At 47.6% G+C, this 23,716-nt stretch overlaps 1 protein-coding gene across 4 annotated transcripts in view; it reads left to right on the forward strand.

The window, feature by feature from the left end:
* RERE (arginine-glutamic acid dipeptide repeats) overlaps nucleotides 1-23,716 on the forward strand; it is a 170,120-nt gene that overhangs the window by 137,121 nt on the left and 9,283 nt on the right. For all 4 annotated transcript variants that reach the window (XM_014885765.2, XM_014885768.2, XM_088178925.1 and 1 more), the window contains 4 exons: nucleotides 18,336-18,498; nucleotides 20,484-20,576; nucleotides 21,316-21,515; nucleotides 22,581-22,742. In XM_014885765.2, coding sequence (XP_014741251.1) covers nucleotides 18,336-18,498; nucleotides 20,484-20,576; nucleotides 21,316-21,515; nucleotides 22,581-22,742 — 618 coding nt within the window. The remainder of the gene's footprint in view (nucleotides 1-18,335; nucleotides 18,499-20,483; nucleotides 20,577-21,315; nucleotides 21,516-22,580; nucleotides 22,743-23,716) is intronic.

Raw genomic sequence — 23,716 nt, forward strand, 5'->3', positions numbered from 1 at the left:
GAGTTCTGTCAGGGAGCCAGAAAGGACAGTTTCTGCTTTGTAGGGAAAAGTCTGTAGACAAAGATACAAGCCAAGATTATTTGGGTAATTGATACAATATTGTCTGAGCCTTCCTCAGCAACTGAGAGAACACAATGCTGCTCCTCAGAGTTCTGTCCTACTGCATTTTCCTTACTTTCTGTTTATTATCACCATCCTAAGGAATTTCGGTTTGTTTATTTTCCTATTGTGAATTCTCTTTTGCATCTGTGCTGAAGGGTATGTGTGACTCTGGTTAAAATGCTTTTGTTCATCATCAACAGCTGTGTATTTATTCTCTATTTTCTTTCCCTCTGAGAAAAACCAGCAGCTTTTCTTCTTCCCTGGCAGTTGTCAGATTGTATCAAATACTCAGACATCAACCCTGAGGTCCTGAGAATTGCAGGTACATAAAATAGGTGTCTGGTAAAGGATTTGTGCAGTTTATTTCCGTGGTTGGGTGTCCCAGCCTGGCGAGACTCTTTTTCCACGGCTGCCATGCATCAAACCCTTCCTGGTGTTTGTTCCCCATGCAGTCACTGACTGAAGATGTGCTTTAAAACTTGAAAATGGCTTTCAGAAAGGCAAAAATAAACCAGGCATTTAAGCAGCAGTGCTGTTTGTGGGACATCCTGTCCCAGAACAGTGCTAATGTTTTAAAATCTGGGTAAGTCCTGGAAGAAATGGATCTGTATAATCCTGCCTGGGGACTGGCTTTTGGAATGGCTTAGGAGAGAAATACTCTCCAGGTAATCCTGTGAGTGCTGCTCACTGTGTGTATTTACAGTGTGTGAGACAGAGATTACAGTTTCAAGAGCTACTGCAGCAGTTTGCTTTGAATTTTGGAGTTCAAGGAGTAAATAAATACAAACAGCTTGGACTTGTTGTGAGCCGTGTTCCAGGGGAGTCAGAGGAGTTGGGCAGAGCAGGGAATTGTGCCTGGCTTGTGTTGGGGCAAAGGATTGTGCACTAGGAGAAAAAAATAGAGAGAATAAATAGAGAGAGAATAAATAAAGTGGATTTTGAGCGTGCCTTGCTGCCACAGAGCATGGGATGAGCTTTGTTCTTGCACAGGAGATCTCTGGGCTCACTCATCACCCCCTTAACCCCTGATGGCCCTGTAAGAACAGCACCCACTGCCTTCCCCTGGCTCCAGGGCAGCCCCCGAGCACATCAGTCACTCCTGAATATCCTGTGATGTGCTGCTGGATCTGGGAGAAAAGACAATAACAACTCCAGGAGACAGATGCACTCATTTTGTCAGTTTTGTTTCCAACCAGCTGTAAAAAAGAAGCAGTGCTTGATTACTGAGTTTGGGGTTTTTTTCTGCTTTTTTTTCGTGCCAAGGAAGACTCCCAGGAGTTACAGAGATGGGGGAATAAAGTGAGAATGGGGAGTTAGGATCGAGGCTGTGCCATAGGGGAGGTGAAGCAGTTTGTGGGTAGAACTGGCTCTGTAAGCATAAGAAACATTTAACATCACACACTGAAATCTGCTGCATTGGCTTCTGCTTTGTTTTCCCTTTCCATTCTGCATGTGAAGGAAAAACGCTCAGGAGTGTGGCAGAATTGAGGTTGTCAGGACAGAAAGGTGCTGGTGATGTCGTTGTGGGTGAGCTCCTGTTCTCTCCCAGCCCAGGGAAGGGAGGATTGCTGTTGTGCAGGGTGCCAGGAGGGCTGTGAGTGTCAGCCAGAGCCCTGCACACCTGCACCAAGGTGGATTTATGGATATATGGGACATGGAGGGGTTCCTTTCCCTGCCAAGGGTGCATTAATGTCTCCTGGTGTGTTGAAAAGCTGTGAAATGCTCAGGCTTTGGGTTTCCTACTCCTGCCCATGAGGAATCCCCCATTTGTGGTGTTTGTGCCTTTTCCCTGGAGTCAGGAGTCCAGCAGGACAGAAATCCAGCAGGACAGAAATCCAGCCCTCCCTCCTTCCCTTTCTTCTTCACGTTCTGAAGAGGATGCAGGTGATGTCACAGCAGCCCTGAGTGATCAAAGCAGATTCCATAGAAAACCTCCTGCTTCTTGCATTTCCTTTTTAAATCCCAGAATGTTGACAGGTGTGTCTCCTCCTGATTCACATCTTTCAAGGCTAAATTTGATTGCCCTTTTCTTTGCAAACTTTGTGAGCTTAGGAGCTGGGGAGGTGTAAGTGAAGGAGCTGCTCTCAGAGTAATTGCTGTATTTGAGAACTTGGAGTCTTAAGAAACAAACAAAGCGTTACAAGAACGATGACAAAATGCCAGCTGCTGACAGTCGTGGTGGTTGGGAAATCTTTCCTGACTCTGGTCACCTGGGATGAGGAACATTGGCAGGAATATTGTTTGTTTTACCCCACCAAACTCCTGTACAGCAAGAAGAGCCCTGGCATGGAGAAGGTGCAGGGAAGTGCTTTTATTGCCACGGTGGAATGGTTTGTTCTTGGGTGGAACAGTTGAGCTGATCTCCCCCTTCCCCTTTTGTGGGCTCCCTTTTCCCTTGCTGTGCCCCTGACACAAATGGAGTTATTTTGTAGGATGCCTCCAGAGCCTTCAAAGAGAGGAGAGCACATTCCAGGTTGTAAAGCAGCTCTCTGCTCCTGCAATCTGAGAAGTCCTCCCTGGTGTTTAACCCGGAGCCTGCTTTGTGCCTCTTGTGTAAAGCACCAGGACATCCCACAGGAACTCTTGATTTATTTTGCTAACTCTGCCCTTCTCTGTGGTTCACAAACCTCTAATGGGCTGTGAAGCTCCAAGATTTCTGAGTTGAACAGTAGAAGTTTTAAGAACCTCCTCTGCTACATGAAAGACTTAACACTTTCCACATGCTGGGTTTTTGGATCATGAAAAGCTGATCTCCTACAAATAGAGTTTGTAAAGCTGAGGCATCCTGGGCCAGGGCTGGTTAATGCTGTTGTGAAATTGGGGGGAAGGAAAAAAATGTAATGAAAACTCTGGGCTTTGGGCCAGCAAGGAAGATCTGATACAGTGAACGTGTTTCTGTTGCCCTTTGTTACTGTTGAGTTTGATTAGCTTTGTTTCTGGTAAGTTTAATTACAGCTCTTTTTTATTTTTATGGCTAAGGAGGGGATCTTTGCCAAAGCTCAAGTCTTTCATTACTCAGTGGCAATGAGAGGGAACTGGAGAAATAAATCATGCCACCTCCCCAACAAACAAGCCAAAGTAAAACCAAAAGAAACCCCACTAAGCTATAAACCCAACCCTTTTCTCTCTCCTTGCCCTGTTCCTGCAGTCTGCTACTTTCCATCTGTTATTTTCCCTTTCTGAATTTTCTTTTCTGCTTTTAGGGTTGAGGGTGAATTTACTTAGTGCAGTAAGTTGTTGTTTTGCCTGGGCAGGGTTCTTCACCTGTGGTTGTTGTGCTTCCCTGGAGCTTGTCTGGCTCCTCTGCAGTTTTCTGTCACACAGACAACACTTCCTACATGGATTCCTTCATGGCATTGCAGGAATACAGCTGGGATGGAAAATGGCTCAGAAACTGGGAGAACGGAATGGACAGAAATGGGAGGGGTTTGGTTTGGGCCCGTTAAGATCTGATTAAAAATATTTGCCATAAACCTTGCTCAGTCTGGGCTCTGAAGGAGCATACAGAAAGTCTCATTTTCCCTGATCCCCACTGCTAAAGGAGCTCCAGGCTGTGGAGCAGCTTTGGGTTGTGTAACTGGACCTTCACCTTGCTGTGGAGAAGTGACAGGGACAAAGGCCTGCCTCCCCCAGTGCTGTGCTAAAGTTGTATTGATTTAACAATTCCACTTCGTGTTCTTACTCTGTGCCATTTGATGGCAGAGATTTTTTTTTTCTTGTTGTTGTTGCCTGGCTTCAGAAAAAACATTGCTTTTAGAGCTTCTGAAAAGAAATTGTCTGCTCACTGTGGACATAAAACTCCCCTTCCTATCTGCCACCTATTTATCCTATATTAAGGTTCATAATGGTTTTGTTTCAGACAAATCTGTGTGTCTGAAACTTGTAAGACCTCAAAGATGATGCAGATGATTTTCAGCTAAAGGATGACGGAGGAGGGAAGTCTTGATGTGAGTAACCAGAGAGTTGTAACCCAGCACTGGCCAGGAGATATTTGGAAATGCTGCATTTACTTCGGGAAGGTTTTATTGACCAGGAGCACGGCTGCTGCAGAGAAGCACAGACATTGAGAGTGGCTGTGCTTGGGAATGGCCCCACTGCCCCTCTCTTGGGCTCTTTTTCCACGGAGCACGTGAACAGAGCTGCTGAAACAAATCCAGGGGCTGCTGCTGTGTCAGTGAAAATCCTCCCTGTTCCCACCTCATCCAGTGACTCCTTTACAGCCCTCGGCCCCTGTTTACAGTCCTGAGTCACAGCTCTGCCCTGCTGGCATTTACACATTGCAACTGCACAAGTTTGCATTGCTGCAGCAATTAAGGAACACGTAACAGATGCCTGACTCACCTCGGCATGGCTGGCTTTGGTCTTTATGTCTGTGCCAAACCAGCCTTAAGGTTTCAGATTTCTTGGAGTTGCTGAAGTTCTGCTTTGACCTTTTCAAGGGAACTTATGTAGCAAAGGTATGGGAAATGTTTGAGACTGAGTTTGGCATTATGTTTGACTGCTTTAGTTGTCATCCCTGAGCTGAAATGGTGGATGGAGTCCTGCAGGCTGTGGATAAACAGCATTTCTGGTGCTCTGCTCAGTCTGAGTTTGCCAGTTCCATAAAGGTCACGTCAAAATGAGAGGAAAACCCCAAAACAAATCAGCAACAACAACAAAAAACCCCCAACCCAAACCCAGATTAGCACGGGCTTCATATTTTAGGAATTAGAAGTTCTGATTTTTCAGACATTTCTGCAGCAATGCATCCTCTGTCCTCCAGTGGTGAGAAGAGCCCTCTCTTAATTCCCAAACTGAATTCCCAAATACTCTGTTCCATCAGTCTGGAGCTGTAAGGTCGCTGTGTTGGCAGCAGGACAGCTCCTGAGGAGGGGCAGTCCCTGCAGTTGGAGCAGGCAAACAGCTCGTGGAAATCAGGATGGACGCTGATGGATCTGCTTTGCCTGACCCTTAAGGAGACCTGCAGGGTGTGAATGGGTGTCCCCAGGTAGGACAGGGCTGGGGACACCTGGGCCAGGCAGCTCCCTGAGGTCATTCATCCCCAGCCTCCCAAGGTCACCTTGATGTGAGGAGGGAGAAGGGATTTCCACTCTGAGTCATAGCAGGGTTTGGAAAGGGCAGCAGGGAGGTGAGGAATGAAGTCAGGGAGCTGCTGCCAGTGCTTTGTTGCCTCTGTGCTGTTCTGCCCTGTCTCCATCATAATTAAAATGTTGATGAGGCTCCCTCCGAGCCTGCTGGGCTCTGGCAGCTCCACTCCCCTGCTCCCCAGGGATCTTTTGGCATGGGATATATATATATATATATATAGGGAAAGGAAAGCTGCAGGTCGTGCACCTTTGAGGAGAGCCAGTGTGCACCCAGGAATGAATTCCTTAGGGGGTTCAGAGCCCTCCTGCAGGAGGAGCTGAGCTCACCTGAGCCCCACACCTGCTCTGGGCCCAGGGCCTGCAGGTTTTCCTGAAGCTGCTGAGGAAGCAGAGCCAGGGCTTTGTTGGTGTGTGTGACAAAGTGGAGTGGTTTCAATTAGGAGCCCACTCTGCAGTAGCACGTGTGTGATGGATTAGGGGAACACGAGCAGCACAAACCTGTCCTGCTGCTTTGGGGCTCTCCTGGGGGGAGCCTGCTGGGCAGGGGTGGAGCTCAGCAAGGACCAGGGCTTTGGAGGATGAAATCCACCAAAATAAGCACACAGCCACTCCAAGAGCTCGGCTGTTTTAATTCACTTATGTGTGATACTCACTTACAGGCTTTTTTTTTCTTCCACTTTTAATGTGGTTTTGAAAACTTGAGTTTTCATGGGTGCTGTGGGAACTCCTGCCTGTTTAGCTTTGGTTATTGGGTGTTTTCCTGCTCGAGGTAACTGCTGTGATTGATGTGAGGAAATCATTTGTATTAGCTGCAGGTTTGTTGGGGTTTTTTTGTTTGGTGTTTATTTGCAAGGGATGTTTCTTTGTGAGTGCTCCCTCATCTCCTACTCTACTTTTAATGTTTTGGTATTTGCCTAGCTTCACGTGTAGCTCCACCATACCCATCTCCCTGAAGGGTTTGCAGTGTTTCCCTCCTGTACCCCTGAGCTCAGCCTCGTCAGGATTGACACAAACATCACAGGAATTGCTCCCTGCTCTTCTCTCCAGTGTTGTGTATGGATAGGTTGGAGTGAGGATTCCTGGATTGCTCTGCTCTCCCAAATTCCTCTTTTCTCCTTGGGATGCTGCTCAGCTCTGCTGTCACTGATGCCCCAGCGCTCTTGTGAAGCTCCAGGGGAAGGATTCTCATCCCAGCAAAATCCCATTCCCTGCACTGGGCTGGGAAAGGCCTGGAATTCCCAGGCACTGCTTGTGCTGGGTGCGAGTATTTTTATTTTACATGCAGGAAAACAAGCACTGTAAGAATCCTTACATGCCTGAGCTGCCTGTCAGGTGTTTGTGGAGCCTCTGGAGTGTGTTTGTGTATGAAAGATTCATGGGACATTTTAAAGAGGTGGCAGTGCTGCTGTGAGAAATAACACTGTGGGAAAAATTCCACTCAGATCTCAGGGTTTTAGTGCATAATTTTTAGTGTTTTCCCTTTTAGTTTTATCATTAATACCATTTGCATGAAAACATGTGTCTGAGTTTGCAGCTTTTGTTTCATTCCCTCCCAAAGATGTCACTTTTTGTCCTGTGGACACAGGGAATCCTGGTTATCCTCACTTCCTATGGGAATGGGCTGAGTTCCAGACTGATTTCACAGTGAGGCCTGAGCAAGAGAAAGAATTAGAGGAATTGCTTGTTTTCCTTACAAACAGCACCTGCAAGGATGGACCAAAACCAGATTCTGTGTCCTGACAGTGTTACTGTGATGAGTTTAATGAGGGGGGAAAGCAGGAGAGTTGGAATTATTTATGGAATGATACACAAGACACTCTGAACATCCCCTGTGCTTACATGTGGGCAGATGAAGCAGAGTAAAGTGGGTTTTCTTAAGGAGAAAATAGCTTTTGTGGTGTGTCTTTCACATGGCACAGGGTTTCTTTTCCAGAGTTGTGCAATGTCTCAAATCCCTGTTTTTTGCAGGATCTGGGCCTTGGTTGTGGCAGCTTGGATGTGTTTGTAATTAAACAGGAACTGGCATCTTGAGTCTGTTTTTTCCTAAGGTTGTGAAACTGGGGGTTTGTGGAGGGTTAGAACCAGCTTAGGAGAAGCTTTGGGGAGATCCAGGATGGGTGGGGAAAGGCAGGAGACAGGAGCTGGGGGTTCCCAGGGAGGTTTGTCACACAGTGTCACCTTCTGAGGCTGTTCCTGCAGGGTGGGTGTGATGGGGCAGCACAGACAGACCCCTCACAGAAGGTAAAAGTGTTCATTCATGTCTGCAGGAAATGCTCCTTGTGCCTCTGGTCATTGACTGAGCCAGGCACCGTGTCAAACACTGCTCTTGTTTCACAAATGGAAATCTTCCTCAGCCACAAGGGGAAATCACCAAGTGTCCCCCCCAAACCCACTTCTGTCACTCCAGTTTCCATACATACACGTGGCAGCCAAAGCAGCACCCTGAGCATCCATGTCAGGCTTTTTTGCAGCATTCACTTGTGCCTCTGGGTCTCTGCATCTTTCTGAAGAATTTATTATTGTGTGATATTTGCTTTAGTCGATGAAATCCAGAATGAAATGAAACTTTCTGATAGATGAATGTTGTTGTACTTTGTCTAGAACCACAGGATGGTTGGTTTGTTTGCAGGGGAGGTAAACCTGTTTCAGAAAAATAAAGTTTAAAGAGAGAGATGCAGTGGGGGATTTTGGCTGGCAGGATGTTTCTGTGTGCAGTTTTGTTTGCAGATTAATATTTCAACACTTTCAGAAACTCTGTGGCTGTAGCTTATCAGTTAATAACAGTTTGTCCTTCCAAGAGCCACACAAGTAGAAACATCAACCAGGCAGCTTTGCTGTGTCCCACAGGAGGAGGCCAAGAACTGATGGAACATCTCCCTTCCCGTTGGTTTGGAGTTCCCTGTTCTGAGGCTTCTCCTTTGATTTCTGCAGCTCAGTGCTGTGTTGAATTCAAGCTCCCTTAGTGGGACAGGGGCTCAGTGGTGTCACCTCCTGCCTGTGGCTGTCCCTGTCCCCAAGGCTGCTGGCACAGGCTGGCTGTCACAGCACACAATTCCTGAGCTGCCAGGGCTTGTGTGAGGAATGGGGTCTGGCCTGAGCTGCAGTTCCATTTGCACAACCTCAGGATTCAGAGCCCTGAGCCGTGCCCTGAATTCCTGCTGCCTTTTTGCCTTCCCCCTGATGCTGGGGATCAAATTCCTGTTCCGAGGGAGCAGCTTGGATTAATGTTTGCTGGGGACACCAGGGCGGAACAGAACTGGAAAGAATTGGTAATTTCTTTCACTTCTGAGCTCACTGTATAGGTATTATAGTGAGCTACAATGAATTGCTCTTCCTAATGCTGCTTTACAACTCTTAGCTTTGTCTTCTAGTTACATTTTGCTTGCTAAGGATTTTTCCTGACAGAAAGAATTTGAGACTGGAGGGAAGCAACAATAACTGAGGGATAAGCAGCTTACGTGGCAGTTCTTTGTGGTTTGGGGGTGGGGGGTTGCTTGATGTCCTGCTTCAATATTCCTCTGTTCTTATATTGCTCTGATAAACAGGAAAACACTGAAATACCCCTCAACCTTCCACACTTAATCTAGAAAATCTACTGGTTTAGGGAGCTGTTCTTGGAGAGCAGTAAAAGGAAAACAGCTGTTGAGGGCCCAGATCTGAGAGGAGCAGGGTCTGTTTAAAATCAGGGTTTAATGGCAGTGCTGGGAGGTTGTGCTTGCTTTGTGCAGGACTCGGGGCAGGAGCCCGTCCTCCCTCACCCTCTGTGCCCTGGCTGAGTTTTGGAGTTTACAGTGATAAGCTGCTGCTTTGTCTGAGTTCAGTTGATGCTTTCCAGGTGTAAAGTGGACAGGATTCTTCCTCCATCTGGCCTCTTCACATGTGGGACATCCTGTGCTAGTGATTTTTATTAAGAGGTCACATTCTGTCTGTCCTCAGCGTGGAATCAGAGGGGTTGATAGTTTTCACCATGGAATTACCAGGTGTGAAGACTTCTAAAATTGTTGTTTGTAGGGGATTAAATCTTCCCATTCCTCATTAGCAGTGAGGATAATTTTACAGAGCTTGTCTCCTGTACATAATTGTCAGTATTTTCTGATTGCTGCTGTGTTTGTAATAAACTCTTAAACCCCAGCAGCTCCCCCGTGGGTCACGAGCTCGGAGAGGAGGAAGCTGTGTCAGGGAGGGGAGTGTGTACATTTGACAAGCCAGGCTTTGTGTGATTCAGCACAGATGTGTTTGGAAAACCTAAAACATCTGGTGCATGAAGTGTGGAATGCAGGTCAGTGGTCAGACACATCAGGAGTTCAAACAGTGCTGCTGCTGGCACAGTTGCACTGTGTCACAGGACCAAGTGGACCTTCAATCCTCATTTCTCTATTTAAATAAAAGCAGTTACAGGGTGTGACATTGGAGGAACAAGTGGCTAATTCTTGCTCACCTCTCAGCTCTCCTTGCCCTATTGAAAATCAGATCAAAATTTGAGGTTCTGTGTTTTTTGTTTGTTTCCTTGGTTTTGTGGGTATGTTGTCTTCTCAGCGTGCAGTACCTGGTAATGCAAATAATACAATGTAATAATAATAATAATGTAAAAATAATAAAACTGTAAAAATAATGTAATAATAGAATGTGTTCTAACTGAACCTGGGGAGGAGCAGTCATTTCCAGCTGGGCAGGGGGGATTCCCTGAGCTCTGCAGTGCTGCTCTGCCTCTGGGGCTTCTTCTGCAGGGCTGCACTGATGAGAGCATTGATCCCAGGTCACACTTCCTGGGAATGGTTTGGTTGAAATAACAACTGGAAGGATTGTTGGGAAGTGGTCACCTAGCAGCAAAAAACACTCCACAGTTATAGCTCAGGAAAGGTAAATATAGTTTCAAAAATAAAGTTTAAATAAATAACTAAATACGGTTTTGATTCTATCTGTACAACTGGCATGATGAAATAATGAAAATATTTTTGAAGTAGTAAAACTTTCTTTGTAATTACCAGCCTAATTTCAGTTGTTGGGAAACAAATGAGCATCTGTACACCTTCCTGAGATGCAGGGGGGGATTAAGTTCCCTGCTGAATAGCAGAATTAAATTTTTAATACTTTGTTTAAACAGGAATTATGAAAGTAGACAATGCTCTGTCCTTGTGTTCAGAGTGTCCCTTTCTCATGCACATGCACAAATTGGCCTTTCACTTAAATTAATTAAAGCTGACATGCAAACCACAACAGGCAGTGTGGGTGGCAGATGAAATGACCAAAATCCGTCGATATTTTTTTATTGGCTTGAGTAGCTGATTGTCGTGGATCTGGTTCCCAGCCCCTGTGTAAAATCCGTGGAGCAGAGGAGCTGCTGTGGCTGAAGGAGCTGTTCCCATTTCCTGGCAGCCATTACATGCTGCCAGCACAAAAAAACTCTTCTTTCTTAACAGTCCTTTCCGAGGCTCAAAAATGGATTTTCCTCCCAGCCACTGTCATTCAATTATCACCTCAGGAAATGCACAGATATAACTGATGATCCCTTTCAAACATCCTGCGGTTTTCCACTCCTCCCATCCTTCATTTCCCTGCCTGCTCCAGTCATTAGATGTAACATTGCCCATGTATATTTTATAGGGTGACCCTGACGGCTGTCGCTTTGAGGATGTGCAGAGATAATAAGATTGTGCATGTAATGAAGGGCAGATAAATAGAAAAATGTTTACAGGATGGAGTGTGGTGGTTGGAAGTGCTTTATGGCTTCATGGCTGGCTTCTCCCTGGCACACCCCCACAGGAACCAGGGTACCTTGGCTTTAGAGAGTGAAAATGGGATGGTTTTAGGCTCTGGGAAAGGTGGCCAGCAGCAGGGGATTGGGGTTTTGTTCCACAACCTGAACTCCAGCAATACCCAATCAAGAATTAATTTTCTCGAGCTGGTGCAAAAAAAGAGAGTGCAGTTAAAGGGATAATTGGCACCTCCATTGAGCCAATCGTGTTCTGGGTTTTGTGCTGCTAAACTCTCATTGTACCAGCATCAAAACATTGATAATGCAAAGGGAAAGCCGAGTGGAAAATAAATACTCAGCAAATGTTGTATAAGGCTGAGGTCCTGAACTGTCCCTGTTTTGATAACCCCGGGTGGCTCCAGCTCCAGAGATGCCCCTGGGACATTCCTGGTGACCCTGGCAGTGTCACAGGCCTGGGGAGCCACCACTGCCACTGCTAAAGACAGGCTCTAATAATTAATAATGGATGCAGCCAACAGCCTGTGAGTTCCTGTGGGGATTGGGAACTCTGTTGATTAACAAAGAGGAGTCTCTGGAGGAAGAAGCCTTAATTACAAAAGCTTTCTTTCCATTCTGGCCTTATGCAGAGAGGGGCAGCAGCTTTTAACTGGGGCTGAGCTTTAAAACAATGCCCCAGTGTGCTTTGCATTTGTTTTGCAGAACTGTTAAAGCTGGTACTTAAATCCCTAAAAATGGAGGGGAAAAAGAATTGAGTAGAGCTGATAGCAAGGCTAAGTCCATAAAATGTTAATTATCTTATTTGCTGCCAGTTTGTGCAACCTTAATTACAAACACTGGAAAAGATGAACAAATAAACTGCATGGAAATGGTGAGTTGGATGTGGCACAGAGAGAAGTTACTGCTGGTTTTTTTTTGGGATAATTTCGATTTCTCTGTGGTTTGCTGAAGCCATTCAGGCAGGAGGGGAGCAGGGCTATCAGCTGTAAGAAAGAGCAGCTTGTGTTGAGGGCAGAAGGAAAGGGAGTGTTGAGCAGTCAGGCAGTGCTGTGCTTTACAAGGATGGCTAAGGCTGTCCAGTAGGCCTGGGCTGGAACTCTGGAGCAATTTCAGAGGCTCTCAGTGCTGGAGCTGCTCACTGAGTTGAGGGTAATTGGCACAATCGTCCTTCCCACTCAGGATTGATCTCGGCCAGTTTATAAATCTTCTGTCTCTCTGTTGCCCCACACCAAGAAACTTCAAAAGGATTTGCTGGGACTTGATTTGTGAAACTTCATTGACTTTGTCATCAAATGGAAGATGCTGTACAGTGGTTGAGTGTTGCTGTGTTACTGCAGATAATGTTTGTTTTGAAGGAGAGATTATTTACATCCAGCTCATGTATTCCTTTCCTTTTTTCCCCCCGACTTTGCAGTCCCTGCACTGACTGTGTCCTCTGACAGTGGTTCCATTACTCACCCATTATGTGGAAGAATTGGGAGTTGTTAAGGGCAGATTCGTTCTCCTGGGGCAGTTACAGAAGTGTGACCTGGGTGGACATGCACAGTGAAGTTGTTCTATTCTCCTCACTGCTTCAGGAACTTGGGAGTGAAATCTTCAGGTTCCAAGTTTATTTTAGCACTCCCAGGAGTGCCCCAGCTCTCTCAGGACCTGTGGCAGCTCTTCAGACAGAATCTTCATTTGTAGGAGAGAGGAGAGAGGAGCTCCCTGTTCCCCTGGTGAGTGGAGGGCTGAGCAGGGTACCAGAACTCATTCAGCACAAACAATTAGAAAACATAAAGCTCTGTCTGACTGCAGGTTTTTTTCCACAACAAAATGAAATCCAGAAGATGCAGATGGAGCCTCGGCTGGGTTCCCAGGAAATTCTGTGGCTGTTGCTGTGTTGGGAGTAAATTGACAGTATAAAACCCAAAGAGTCAGCCTGGGTTTGTTACACACCTGTCTCCTCTTTGGATTCCCACTTGCCCAGCCTGTTTGCCAGGAGTTTCAAATAAAAAAAACCTGAAAGCAGAGAGCTTAACCTTGGCGTGTGCAGAGCAGGGAAGCAGTGGGGGGCAGCCAACCTCCCAAAATTGGAGCTGGAGTTCTTAGCAGGGGCCATGGGGACAGGGCTGTGCTGCCATCCAGGAGATAACAAATGGCCAGAGGAGCTGCAAGGTAAAATGGCTGCACTTGTAAAATCTGCCAGAGAGCTGAGACCTGCAGGGGATTCCTTAGAGAGCATCCCACAATTTTTAATGGGTTTTTTTGTAGTGTTAAGTAAAATATTGCTTGATTTTTAAAAGCCTCTCTTAAAACCTCAGTAATGTGTTCGAATATGCAGGATTCCTGTGCACCCAAGGTGGACATTAATCAGTGCTACTGAACAAGCTGCTGAGACTTACTGCTTAATTAGAGCATGTGCAAACCTATTTGTCATGGCTGGCAGAGGCACCGAGCCCGAGCTCCACACTGGAAAAATGGCCAAGTTCAACTCGTGGAGCTGCACCCAGCTGCTCCTCTGGGCCCTGCTGTGTTTTCAGTCCTTCAGCTTGTTCAGACCAAGGCAGGATTTCCTCCTTTGCTCTCTCTGGGTGTGAATTCATAAGAAGAACCAGCCATAGAATCGTTAAGGCTGGACGAGCCCTCCAGGATGGAGTCCAGGCTTTAACCCAGCCCTGCCGTGGTGACACTGAACCGTGTCCCCAAGTGCCACACACCTGTTTGGGATGGTGATTCCACCCGTGCCCTGGGCAGCCCCTTGTGTTTGCAGCTTTGGGGTGTGATGGAAGGGATGGATGTTGTCAGTTTTATCTGCACTGCTGCTGTGTTCCTCACTCTGATGATCCAAACCCGTGTTCTGATCCTGCCCTGCAGCACATGCTGGGGCCCAGCCTGTGCCAGGGGATCCAGTGGAAGAGGGAAGCACTGGACACTGTTTTCACTGCAGGACTTTACAAGAGTATTAGCTAAATTGAGTTGACTTAATAAAATCTTGAAGCATTCCAGAAAGATTGTGAATTCATTAAGGCCACAGCTGGACAATCTGTTCCCCTCTGCTCTGCCGTGGCTGCTTACAGCCATTGAGGAGTGCTGTCATTTACCTTTTCTCTTTCATTACTGCAAAGCTATTCCCCTCCCCCATGATATTTTTTTTTTTCCCTGGCAGAGCTCGGCTCTGGGGAAATTAAACAGCAATTATTGTGTTTGCTCACTGTGTTATACCCTAACAGATACTTGAAGGGAAGTTGATGTGTGTGTGTGTGTGATGGGCCTGCACAGGAGCTCTGCTCTGCAGGGCTGTCAGAACCTTCCTGGCCAGGGATGCACACCCAGCCTTAATCCTTTGTTTACCCAGGGCAGGACTAAACACCAACACGGGGCACAGCTCAGGCTGTGCATTTTACATTTAAAAACTGCTGATAAGAAGTAGGAAAGCAGGGCTTGCTGAGGGCATGCAGGTAGAGAGGCTGCTCCGGTGGGGGTGATGTGCCTGGGGGAAGGATTGGGCTGGAAGAACACCAGGGGAGAGTGAAAGGAGTGGGACAAGTGCCCCTGGCAAGGACAGTCCCCTGCTGGAGCAGCAGGGCTGGCTTGGGCAGGTGAGAGCTGGGAATTGCAGAGAAACCTCCCCTCTGCGAGCTCCTGCAAGAGGGATGTCAGCCACAGCTTCCTCTGCACAAATAATCTGCAGAATGGAGCTAAAAGGAGATGAAGTGTGACTTTTTTATATGCACTTACAGCGTGGGGTGAAATGGCCTTGGGTAGGAGGAGGCAGGAGACTCGAGTCGTGAGCTGGGGGTGTATTTCAGAATTGGGGAAAGCTGAACTGGTGTTTTTAGTGAGGAGCATAATCCCCTCTGCCTTGTGAAACTTGGGAATGTTGGTGTTCTCAGGGAAATGTGGCCTGAAGAAAAGCCCGATGAATAATGCTTCTCATTTTGCTTTAGGTGTGTTTGGGACAGTGAATCAGGTGTTAACAGGGAAACACGGGGCTGTGTGTGCAGGAGAACAGAGGTGGTGGTGTATTGAGTGAAGCAAGGGAAGAATCCTGGAAGGGAAAGGAATCTTCTCCCCTGACCGGTGGAAAAGGAAAAGTTGGGTCTTGGAGTTGCTTTGGGAGGGCATGAACAGATCTTCCGTGGATGTGGCACAGTGCGGTCACCCTGGGGGTTCCACCCTTGCTAATTAAGGAATAAATCACATCTCCTTCGAGGGGCATCACTCAGGGGTGGCCCAGGCTGCTTTCACTTGGCTTTTTTGGGTGTTGTGGCAATTCACACAGAGCCCCCAGAGGAGAAGGACAGGGTGTCTGCAGGCGGGCAGGGCAGGGCTGGCCCCGAGGATGGTCTGGTAGCCACAAAAAAAAAGCTTTGGAGCAGCTGCCCCAGCCCTCCCCAGCTCCACACCGGGGATGTGGGATGTGCTGACTGCGAGACCTTGTGGTGAGGTGAGGTGAGATCACCGGGAGCAAAATGATCATTACAGGCCATTCATGTCCCAGCTCATGCCTCTGTGTTTGCTTGCAAGCAAAACCAGCAGCTAATTTGCAAGGCAGCCTTTTGTCCCAGGGCCTTTGATCAATGCTGGCCTGTGTTAATGTTTCAGGAGGCTATTGATTTCTGCAGCAGCTTTTGTTCCTGAATTTATGTGCCCTGGCTTTCAGCAGCACACTCTGTGCATGTTTGATTAAAGCTCATTTGACTTCCTTGCAGTGAGGCTGGAAGCTGTTTTTGCTGCCTGTTTGGGGAACCAAAGCTTGCCTGACTTAGTCCTTTGTGCTGCAGCTTGTGCCACCCATGCAGCACCAGGATGGTGGGTGAGATCCTGCCAGGCTGGAGCCATCCAGCAGTTTATCCCTCGGGCAGGCAGTGGCGTCCTGGGGAGCCAGGGTGAGCAGATCTGCCATGGAATTCTTGACTGGGGTACCTGTGTAAGGCTGGGTGTGCTCCCCTCTGATTTGTCTCTTTTTCCCACAGCCCTTCCCTGAGTGCTGCACTTGTGCAGTCTGACCGTGAACTGGAAGTACAGAATATTCTTTAGTCCTTTAAATCTGTCCAGATACCGTAGCTGGGGTAAAACTGGTTGTTGAATAAATAGACTTTGACTTCATCTTTATCCGTGTGCAGTTCTGAGCAAGTCTCAGGGGGGGGAAGCATTGTGGTCATGGGGTTGGCATTTTCTATAAATACCCACCATTTCTTTTTTAAAGTTAGGTTTATGATCTGCATGTATAAGTTGTTAAACTTCCCTTGGGACCTGATGGCTTTGCAATGTGTAAATGGAGCTCTAATAGGTTCCCATTCCCTATTTTATGGTGGGAAGAGAACAGATTGGTTTGTTCTCTGCTGTTGCCATGTGTCAGAGGACACATTAATTCACTGACATAAAGACATGGGATTTACTGACTTGCTGCTTGGTGCTGACACCTCAGATTTGATACAAATGAATTTATAGGTAAAAAATGACCGGTTTCATTTGCCAGGGACTTTCTGCCTGTGCAGAGCATTGCAAAAGCCTCCCTGCAGAGCCCAGGCTGGCTCCTGGCACAGGCACATCCCCAAGTGGACAGAGAGCTGGCCTGGGTGGACTTTGAGCCCACTTCATGGGCTCAGGGAAGTGGTGTTTCTAAAGCAAACACGTGCAGGGAGCAGAGCAGGGTGCTGAGCTCAGAACTCCTGTTCTGCCCAGTTTGCTGTGGTTTGTGTGCTCATCAGCAGCCAGGTTCAGATTCTCTGCAGAAAACACACTTTTAATATTTTAGTAGGGCTTTTGTCCTTCAGAATCAAGAATTGTAGGTAACGTTTTGCCCATTTGCTCCTCCTCACCAACCATCACTCTGAACATACGTTATTTTAATATATAACACACAAACATAGTTCAGGTCCATCATCAGTAGCATCATCCCAGGCTGTGGCAGCACAGATTTAAAATGATCTGTTCTGCCTGTTGCCAGAAATCACCGTTGTGGTCCTGTTCTTTCTTCTGGGGTTTCTATTTTTGAATTAAGCACTGGTAAAATTCTTAAGTGTCTTAAATGTCAGCGGTTAATGTCTAGAACAACATCCTCCCTTTGTCTTCGGAGTGTTTCAGTGGTGCAGGTATTGGTTGTGGCTGTAATTGCTAGTTTGGGGCCCTGGGGAGGGTTTGGATTCAGGCAGGGTCGTTATTGGAGTTAACTCCTGCTCTGCCCGGAGCAGGGGCTGCAGGATTTCCCCACGGAGACAGCAGGCTGAGGTTATTTGATCAATAAAACACAGTTCAAAGAAACCCTTTTTGTGGGCAATTCAGGTATGTTTGTTCTGATGTTGATTTTTTTCAAGGGGCTGGTTAGAACTTCTCCGTTTTTCTCTTGCAACTTGAAAGCAACAACACCTTTTACCTTAGAGGCAGACGAGTCGCCAGGAAATGATGGGGTTTCAAAGTAAGAGAAAAGAGATTAAAACCACATGCTGTTCTTTGGTTCAGCACTGCATCCGAGGTTTGAATGGCAGCTGCTGCACTTCCTGAATGTAAGCCAGATTCATTATGCTGTGAAATTATCACTCATTTCTCTAGGTGTGCTCTTTTAACTGCTTAATTAATTTAGATGTGGGTATATATATTCAAATTAAAACACGATTTAGTGTGGTAGGGTTGTGTTCTGGTTATAGACTTGTTGTTGAACATGTTTTTACTCAAACTTTCAGCTCCTTACACAGGAATATTCAACAATACCTGTCTGTGGAATGTAGTTGACAAAAAGGCAGAGGCTGTTTGGGCAGAGCAGGAGCTGTGGCAGGTTTGGGTGGCTGTAGCTGTGTTCTGTGTGTGCACAGCAGGAGCTGTGGCAGGTTTGGGTGGCTGTAGCTGTGTTCTCTCCGTGCACAGCAGGAGCTGTGACAGGTTTGGGTGGCTGTAGCTGTGTTCTCTCCATGCACAGCAGGAGCTGTGACAGGTTTGGGTGGCTGTAGCTGTGTTCTGTGTGTGCACAGCAGGAGCTGTGACAGGTTTGGGTGGCTGTAGCTGTGTTCTGTGTGTGCACAGCAGGAGCTGTGACAGGTTTGGGTGGCTGTAGCTGTGTTCTCTCCATGCACAGCAGGAGCTGTGACAGGTTTGGGTGGTTGTCAGAGCTCAGCAGAGCAGAGGGGCAGAGGCAGCAGGGGATGCTGACAGTGACACAAGGGCACCCTCTTCTGAAGCTCCAGGTGGAGCCTTGTGCTTCCCAACCTTTTTCTTTCCTAGGGAAGGAGTAAAAAAGCATTTATTTACTTGTTTTCCTCCTCTGCAACAGCAATTTAAAAATAATATTTTTTTTTTGTGTGTTTACCCTAAATAGTTCTTTATTTCCAGCTGAAACACATCATGATTCTTCCTGGAAAAAATCCCTGCGTGCCCCCAGAGAGGCAGGGGAGGCCGACAGCTGACAAGTGATGTTTGCACGGTGTCTAACAGCGCGTGTTGTGTGTTTGCAGGGAGAGCTGATCACCTTCTATTACTACTGGAAGAAGACCCCCGAGGCAGCGAGCTCTCGAGCGCACCGGCGGCACCGGCGCCAGGCCGTGTTCCGCAGGATCAAAACCCGCACGGCCTCCACCCCGGTCAACACCCCCTCCCGGCCCCCTTCCAGCGAGTTCTGTGAGTGCAGCCCCGCGCCGGGCACGGCTCTGCTCAGGACAGGCAGCACCAGGGATGCTGCACCTCGCAGGGGACACAAGGGAATGGAGTTCGGGCAGTTCCTTCTCTGTCCCTGCTCCGTTTCTGCTGGAATGTGGGAGGTGGCTTTGATCACCCAGTCCTTGAGCATGAAAGCATCCTGTAAGGATGGAAATGCTGCCCTGGGGTTGGATTTCCCTGCTCTTTTTCTTGGTGTTGTGTTGTATTTTCTCCAGGCTTATTCCAGCAGTGGGAATTGGGAAGCACAGAAAGAAGGAAGGAGGTTCTCCCTGGCTTTGGGAGGAAATCCCTTCCATCCTTCTGGGTGTCCCCTGCCTTGTGCTGCAGCCAGCACTGTCTCAGGCAGTCTTGGAGGAGCACTGGCCCTGCCTGGAGCAGAAGTGTCAGAGGCAAGAGCAGTTCCCCAGAGCAGTGCTGTGCTGCACTGCACAGGGACCATGCAGGGATAGAAACCTTTGGCCGTGGGGAAAGGTTTAAACCTGGGAGATTTAAATCATTCTAAACCCACGTGCCTCAGAGAAAAGGGGCTGTGGAAGGCAGATTGGCAGATGTAAAAATGAACGTGGGCAGGTGGAGGATGTGGTGAGCAGGCAGGACACAGAATTCTGTCCAGGGCAGAAGGGAGAGGGCAGGAAAGGGCTGGGAGCTTTTCCCTGCTGAGCTGGTAGGATTTACTGCTGATCTCTGTAAGGGTCTGGACTCCACAGCCCAGTCCAAAATACTCAGCATGAGAGAGCTGTGGCTGGGAGGACCCATCCTTATGGATCTGACTGCAGGATGAAAATAAAAATTCACTTAGCAAAAGAAAGCAAGTGCTAGCCTGGGGTCAGCTCTGCAGTCAGGGTTTGAACACCTGCAAGTATTAATGTAGGAATTACAGCAGTGGCAGCTATTAAATGTAACCCTGTGTTAATTTGAAGGGTAACGAGTTGCTGACAAATGCTGATGGCAAGTGCTGGAGAATCTGTGAGCTTTAATCCATAAACTGTAACCTGCATGTACAAAACATCCTCTTGGAGCCTTTAGAAAAACACTGTTCCTGTATCAAGGACTTCTCTGCTAATTAAAGATTGGAACAGAAGAAGCCAGAGGGCTTCCTGCTTGTGCCAAATTATAGCCCTGTTATGTTGTGAATTTATAGTGGCGAGGCTAGAAAAATGCAGTGCTCTCAAAAGGGAAATATTTATTCCTGAGGTGTTTAGAAGAAGGTAAAATACAGTTTTTGTGATGTCTGCATATTTTCAGTGGTTTAGATGCTGCTTTTGAGCTCACAGATGGGTAATCAGCCAGTTTACCACAAAGGAAGGGGACCTTTTGTATAGTCTCTTCTTCAAAACATGACATTTTGCAGTGTGAGTTTGCCACAGGTTGTAACTTGGAGCCCTGCAGTAAGGACAGGAAAGTTGATGTTATCCTTTAGTGCTTCCCATCCAAAAGAATCACAAAATATTTTTCCAACAGGTCCATTGTATGTAAGCATTGATTCCTCTACCCACAAACACCTCTGCTGCTGGGTAACAAAATAAAAACCAGAAAAGCCACTACAGGACCTGTTCATGGGATTTGTAGGTTTTAAATATAGAATATTTGATTTTAAATTTGACCAGATTCTAGAGATAAGCCCCTTTTCTCTTGAAAACTGTGGGTTTGGAACACAGCCTCTTGAACTCACCACGGATTGTATTTGAATGACAATTTACCTGGAAATGAACCAGAAGAATCAGAGGTTCCAGGTTGGCACATTCCTGGAATCCTCCTTTAACCTGGCAGAGTGATGAGGTCTGGTTTTGGTCAGTTTGAAAAATCAGAATTAATGGTAATGCAAGGCAGGGTGGGCGTGGGGAGGCACGATCTCTTTTACTTAATGCTTCTTTTAGCCAAGTAGGAGGAATTAGAAAACCCTGCTGAGTGTTTATTTTCCATTTTCCTCTTTCTCCCACCCTCAGTGGACCTGAGCTCGGCCAGTGAAGATGACTTTGACAGCGAGGACAGCGAGCAGGAGCTGAAGGGCTACGCCTGCCGCCACTGCTTCACCACCAGTACGTCCCAGTCCCTGCTGGTTTCTCCCCTCTGCTGCTGCCTGGGCCGTGGGTGCAGCCAGCAGGAGCAGCTCCTGTGCTGGGGCAGCTGTTCACAGCAGTGTGGGGGTGAAGCAGCTCAAATATGCAGCGTTCCTAACAGAGTTAATCAGGCTTTGCCATTGCAAATTAATACTGCGGTGACAAAGGAGAACCCTGAGGTAGACATTCAGACAGGAATAAATCTGCATAATCCATAATCTATGTAATCAATTTGTGACATAATGAATCAGTGTTGGGCTGTGGCTGTCACACACAAAACCTCCTGATGCTGCAGCAAATCTCCTGTGCCTCAGCCCCGTTCCTGGGGCTGTTCCTGAAGGTCGCCTCAGGTTGGGGCATTTGCAGATGGGACGGGGAGCCCCAGAGTGGGGAAGGAAATAAGAAGTTCAGAGCTCACTTCTCTTGCAGAAACCACAGCTTTGGAGAACAACAGCTGCTTGTTAGCTCCCAGGTAGAGCAGATAAGGTTTTTTTCTGTACCTCAAAGCTGTACTTTCTTAAGCAAACAACCACGGTTTGTAAATTGAATATTGAGGATGTGCACTGGGACAGACTTCTCCAGAAACTTCTCCAACTTCGTTACCCATAGAAAAGCAGCTGTTTTTGAAGCTGTACCCCTTTTTTTACCAATTCCCTGTGTTTGTGCTGGGGCTGGGGTGCTGTGTGAGTTGCTGAGCTGTTGCTTTCCCTGCCCCAAGCCTCCAAGGACTGGCACCACGGCGGCCGGGAGAACATCCTGCTGTGCACGGACTGCCGCATCCACTTCAAGAAGTACGGGGAGCTGCCACCCATCGAGAAGCCCGTGGACCCCCCTCCCTTTATGTTCAAGCCTGTGAAAGAGGAAGACGATGGCCTCAGTGGGAAGCATAGCATGAGGACACGGCGGAGTCGAGGCTCGGTGGGTTTCACCCTCTGGAATGCAGGGTGAAAGGAGCCAGAGCCCTGACCTGGCTGCTTTGCCATGGGCTGTGCCTGCTCCTGCTTTGCTGAGGCTTTCTCTGCAAACAGGAGATGGGATGTCCCTGCAAGCTGTGTTATTTCTCTGTAATGACTGGCAGTGAGTTGTCATCGTAAGGGGGCATTGGCAGTGCATGACAGATCCTGTGCTAGTGCACGTCCTCCTTCCAGCTGCATCCTGTCACAGCTACGCCCTTGGGAGGAGTTTAAAAACATTAGACGCTGTTCTTGTGGGCTCCTCATGTTACTGGAGTTAAAGTCTCTTCCCTACAGAGAGCTGTGCTTTGCCTCTGTGCTCTGAGTTGTTACTCAGGTGGGGCAGCAGGAGCCTTCCTGGGAGTGTGGCACTTGTGAGGGCTCTGACAGCAGCTCTGGGTGATTTATTTTGGAGTTGGGTTTGGCTGAAAGAAAGCAGCAGACAGATTTCTTTCCTTGCCCTCCCCTCTCTGTCTCCCTGAACAGAATGATGGGACCATTGATTCTGAATACCTTGTGAGGCTCCACTCTTTGGGAGTGTTGGCTCCATTGCTTTTTTGGTAGCCAGTCCTCCAGAAAAATGCCAAAAATGGCAGGGAAACAGCATTAATTATTGAAATGTCCTCTACTGATCCCTTACTGCATAGCAGGAGCACGCTGGAACTGAGGGTTTAGACCTTGGCCTTGACTGCCAACAGATGGAGTATGTTTAATGGAACATGGGGGTCCTCTCCTGCCTCATGCACCCTTGTGTGTGTGCTGTGTATTGGAGCATCTTCCTAAACGCCATTTCTAACAGACGCTGCTAATTAAATAATCAGCACTTAATGCTGGTGAGCAGACAGATGAGGGCTTTCCCTCCTTTTCCAAGTGAGTCCAGTTGAGCTGTGGAGGCAGAAGTGGACCGAGGTGAAACGCTGCAGGTTTCTGCTGCCAGGCTCTGCCCAGGGTGTTTCCTCCATGCCCCTGCCCAGGCAGAGCGCTCTGAGGGGCTGCCCGGGGCTGAGCTGGCTGTGTTTCTGTGCCCCAGATGTCGACCCTACGCAGTGGCAGGAAGAAGCAGGCAGCCAGCCCCGATGGCCGCGCCTCCCCCATCGCCGAGGACGTGCGCTCCAGCGGCCGCAACTCGCCCAGCGCCGCCAGCACCTCCAGCAACGACAGCAAGGCCGAGTCTGTGAAGAAATCCACCAAGGTGAGCCCTTCCCCTTTTCCCCTTCCCCTTCCCTTTCCTCCACCCCCTTTCCCCTTCCCTTTCCCCTTTCCTCTGGACTCTCCTGCCCTCTGTTCAGGTACAGGAGGCCAGGCAATCTCTGCATGACCTGGGATCACCCTGTGAGTGTGGAGCTGGAGTGTGGAGCAGCTCAGAGCTGCTCCGTGCCTGGCCAGGCAGGGATGGGGGTGACCAAACCACTCCAGTGGCCCCACATAACCTTTGTGCTCTCACAAGAAAGTAATCCCTCTATTTCGGATGCAAATGAAAGCATTAAGCTCAGGGGAGTAATGCAGAACAGAAATGCTGTATTTAAGACAAGTAGACAGTTTTGGGGATTTTTTGTAAGTAGTACTTAATCTTTGTTTACAAAAGAGTATGAGCATTTAGTAATTGAGTCTGCTTCTGTTACTGTTTTTCTGGAGGTGTATTTGCTTGATTGTTCAGAGCAAGCTGACAGCTGAGTCTGTTCAGATGAATTAAGTGCCTTTCCAAGAGAGTTCTAAAGAAACAAAGCCACATGAAGCAGGGAAGGCTTACCATTAAGCAGTGTGAATTGAGAAGTAGCAAGTTAAAAATAAATATTACAAAAAAGAAGTCAAAATGAGTATGGAGCAAGTTTTCACATTATAAAACTGAAAACTTGGCAGAATTTAAAGTTAGGTAATTACGTGATACACAGAGCTTTTCCAGGCCATGGGAGAAGGTAGTAATCTCAGAATAGCTATTCACTGTTGGCCCTGTATTTGAGGGGATCTAAAAATATTCCTCTCAAAATATCAAGAGTAGAGCAAGACTTTCATGTAGCAGGAGGAGGCTTATCCTGTCTCCTGCAGAAATTCTGGCTGCATCTTGCACCACTTCATAACTGGTCTCTGTTAGAAGGGTAACCTGGGCCAGTTGATCTGCTCTGAGTTCCTGATGGATTTGGTCCTGCCCACCTCTGTTAAAAATAT

Source organism: Sturnus vulgaris, chromosome 25, assembly GCF_052056855.1.
Source record: "Sturnus vulgaris isolate bStuVul1 chromosome 25, bStuVul1.hap1, whole genome shotgun sequence".
In the NCBI taxonomy this organism is placed as follows: Eukaryota; Metazoa; Chordata; class Aves; order Passeriformes; family Sturnidae; genus Sturnus; species Sturnus vulgaris.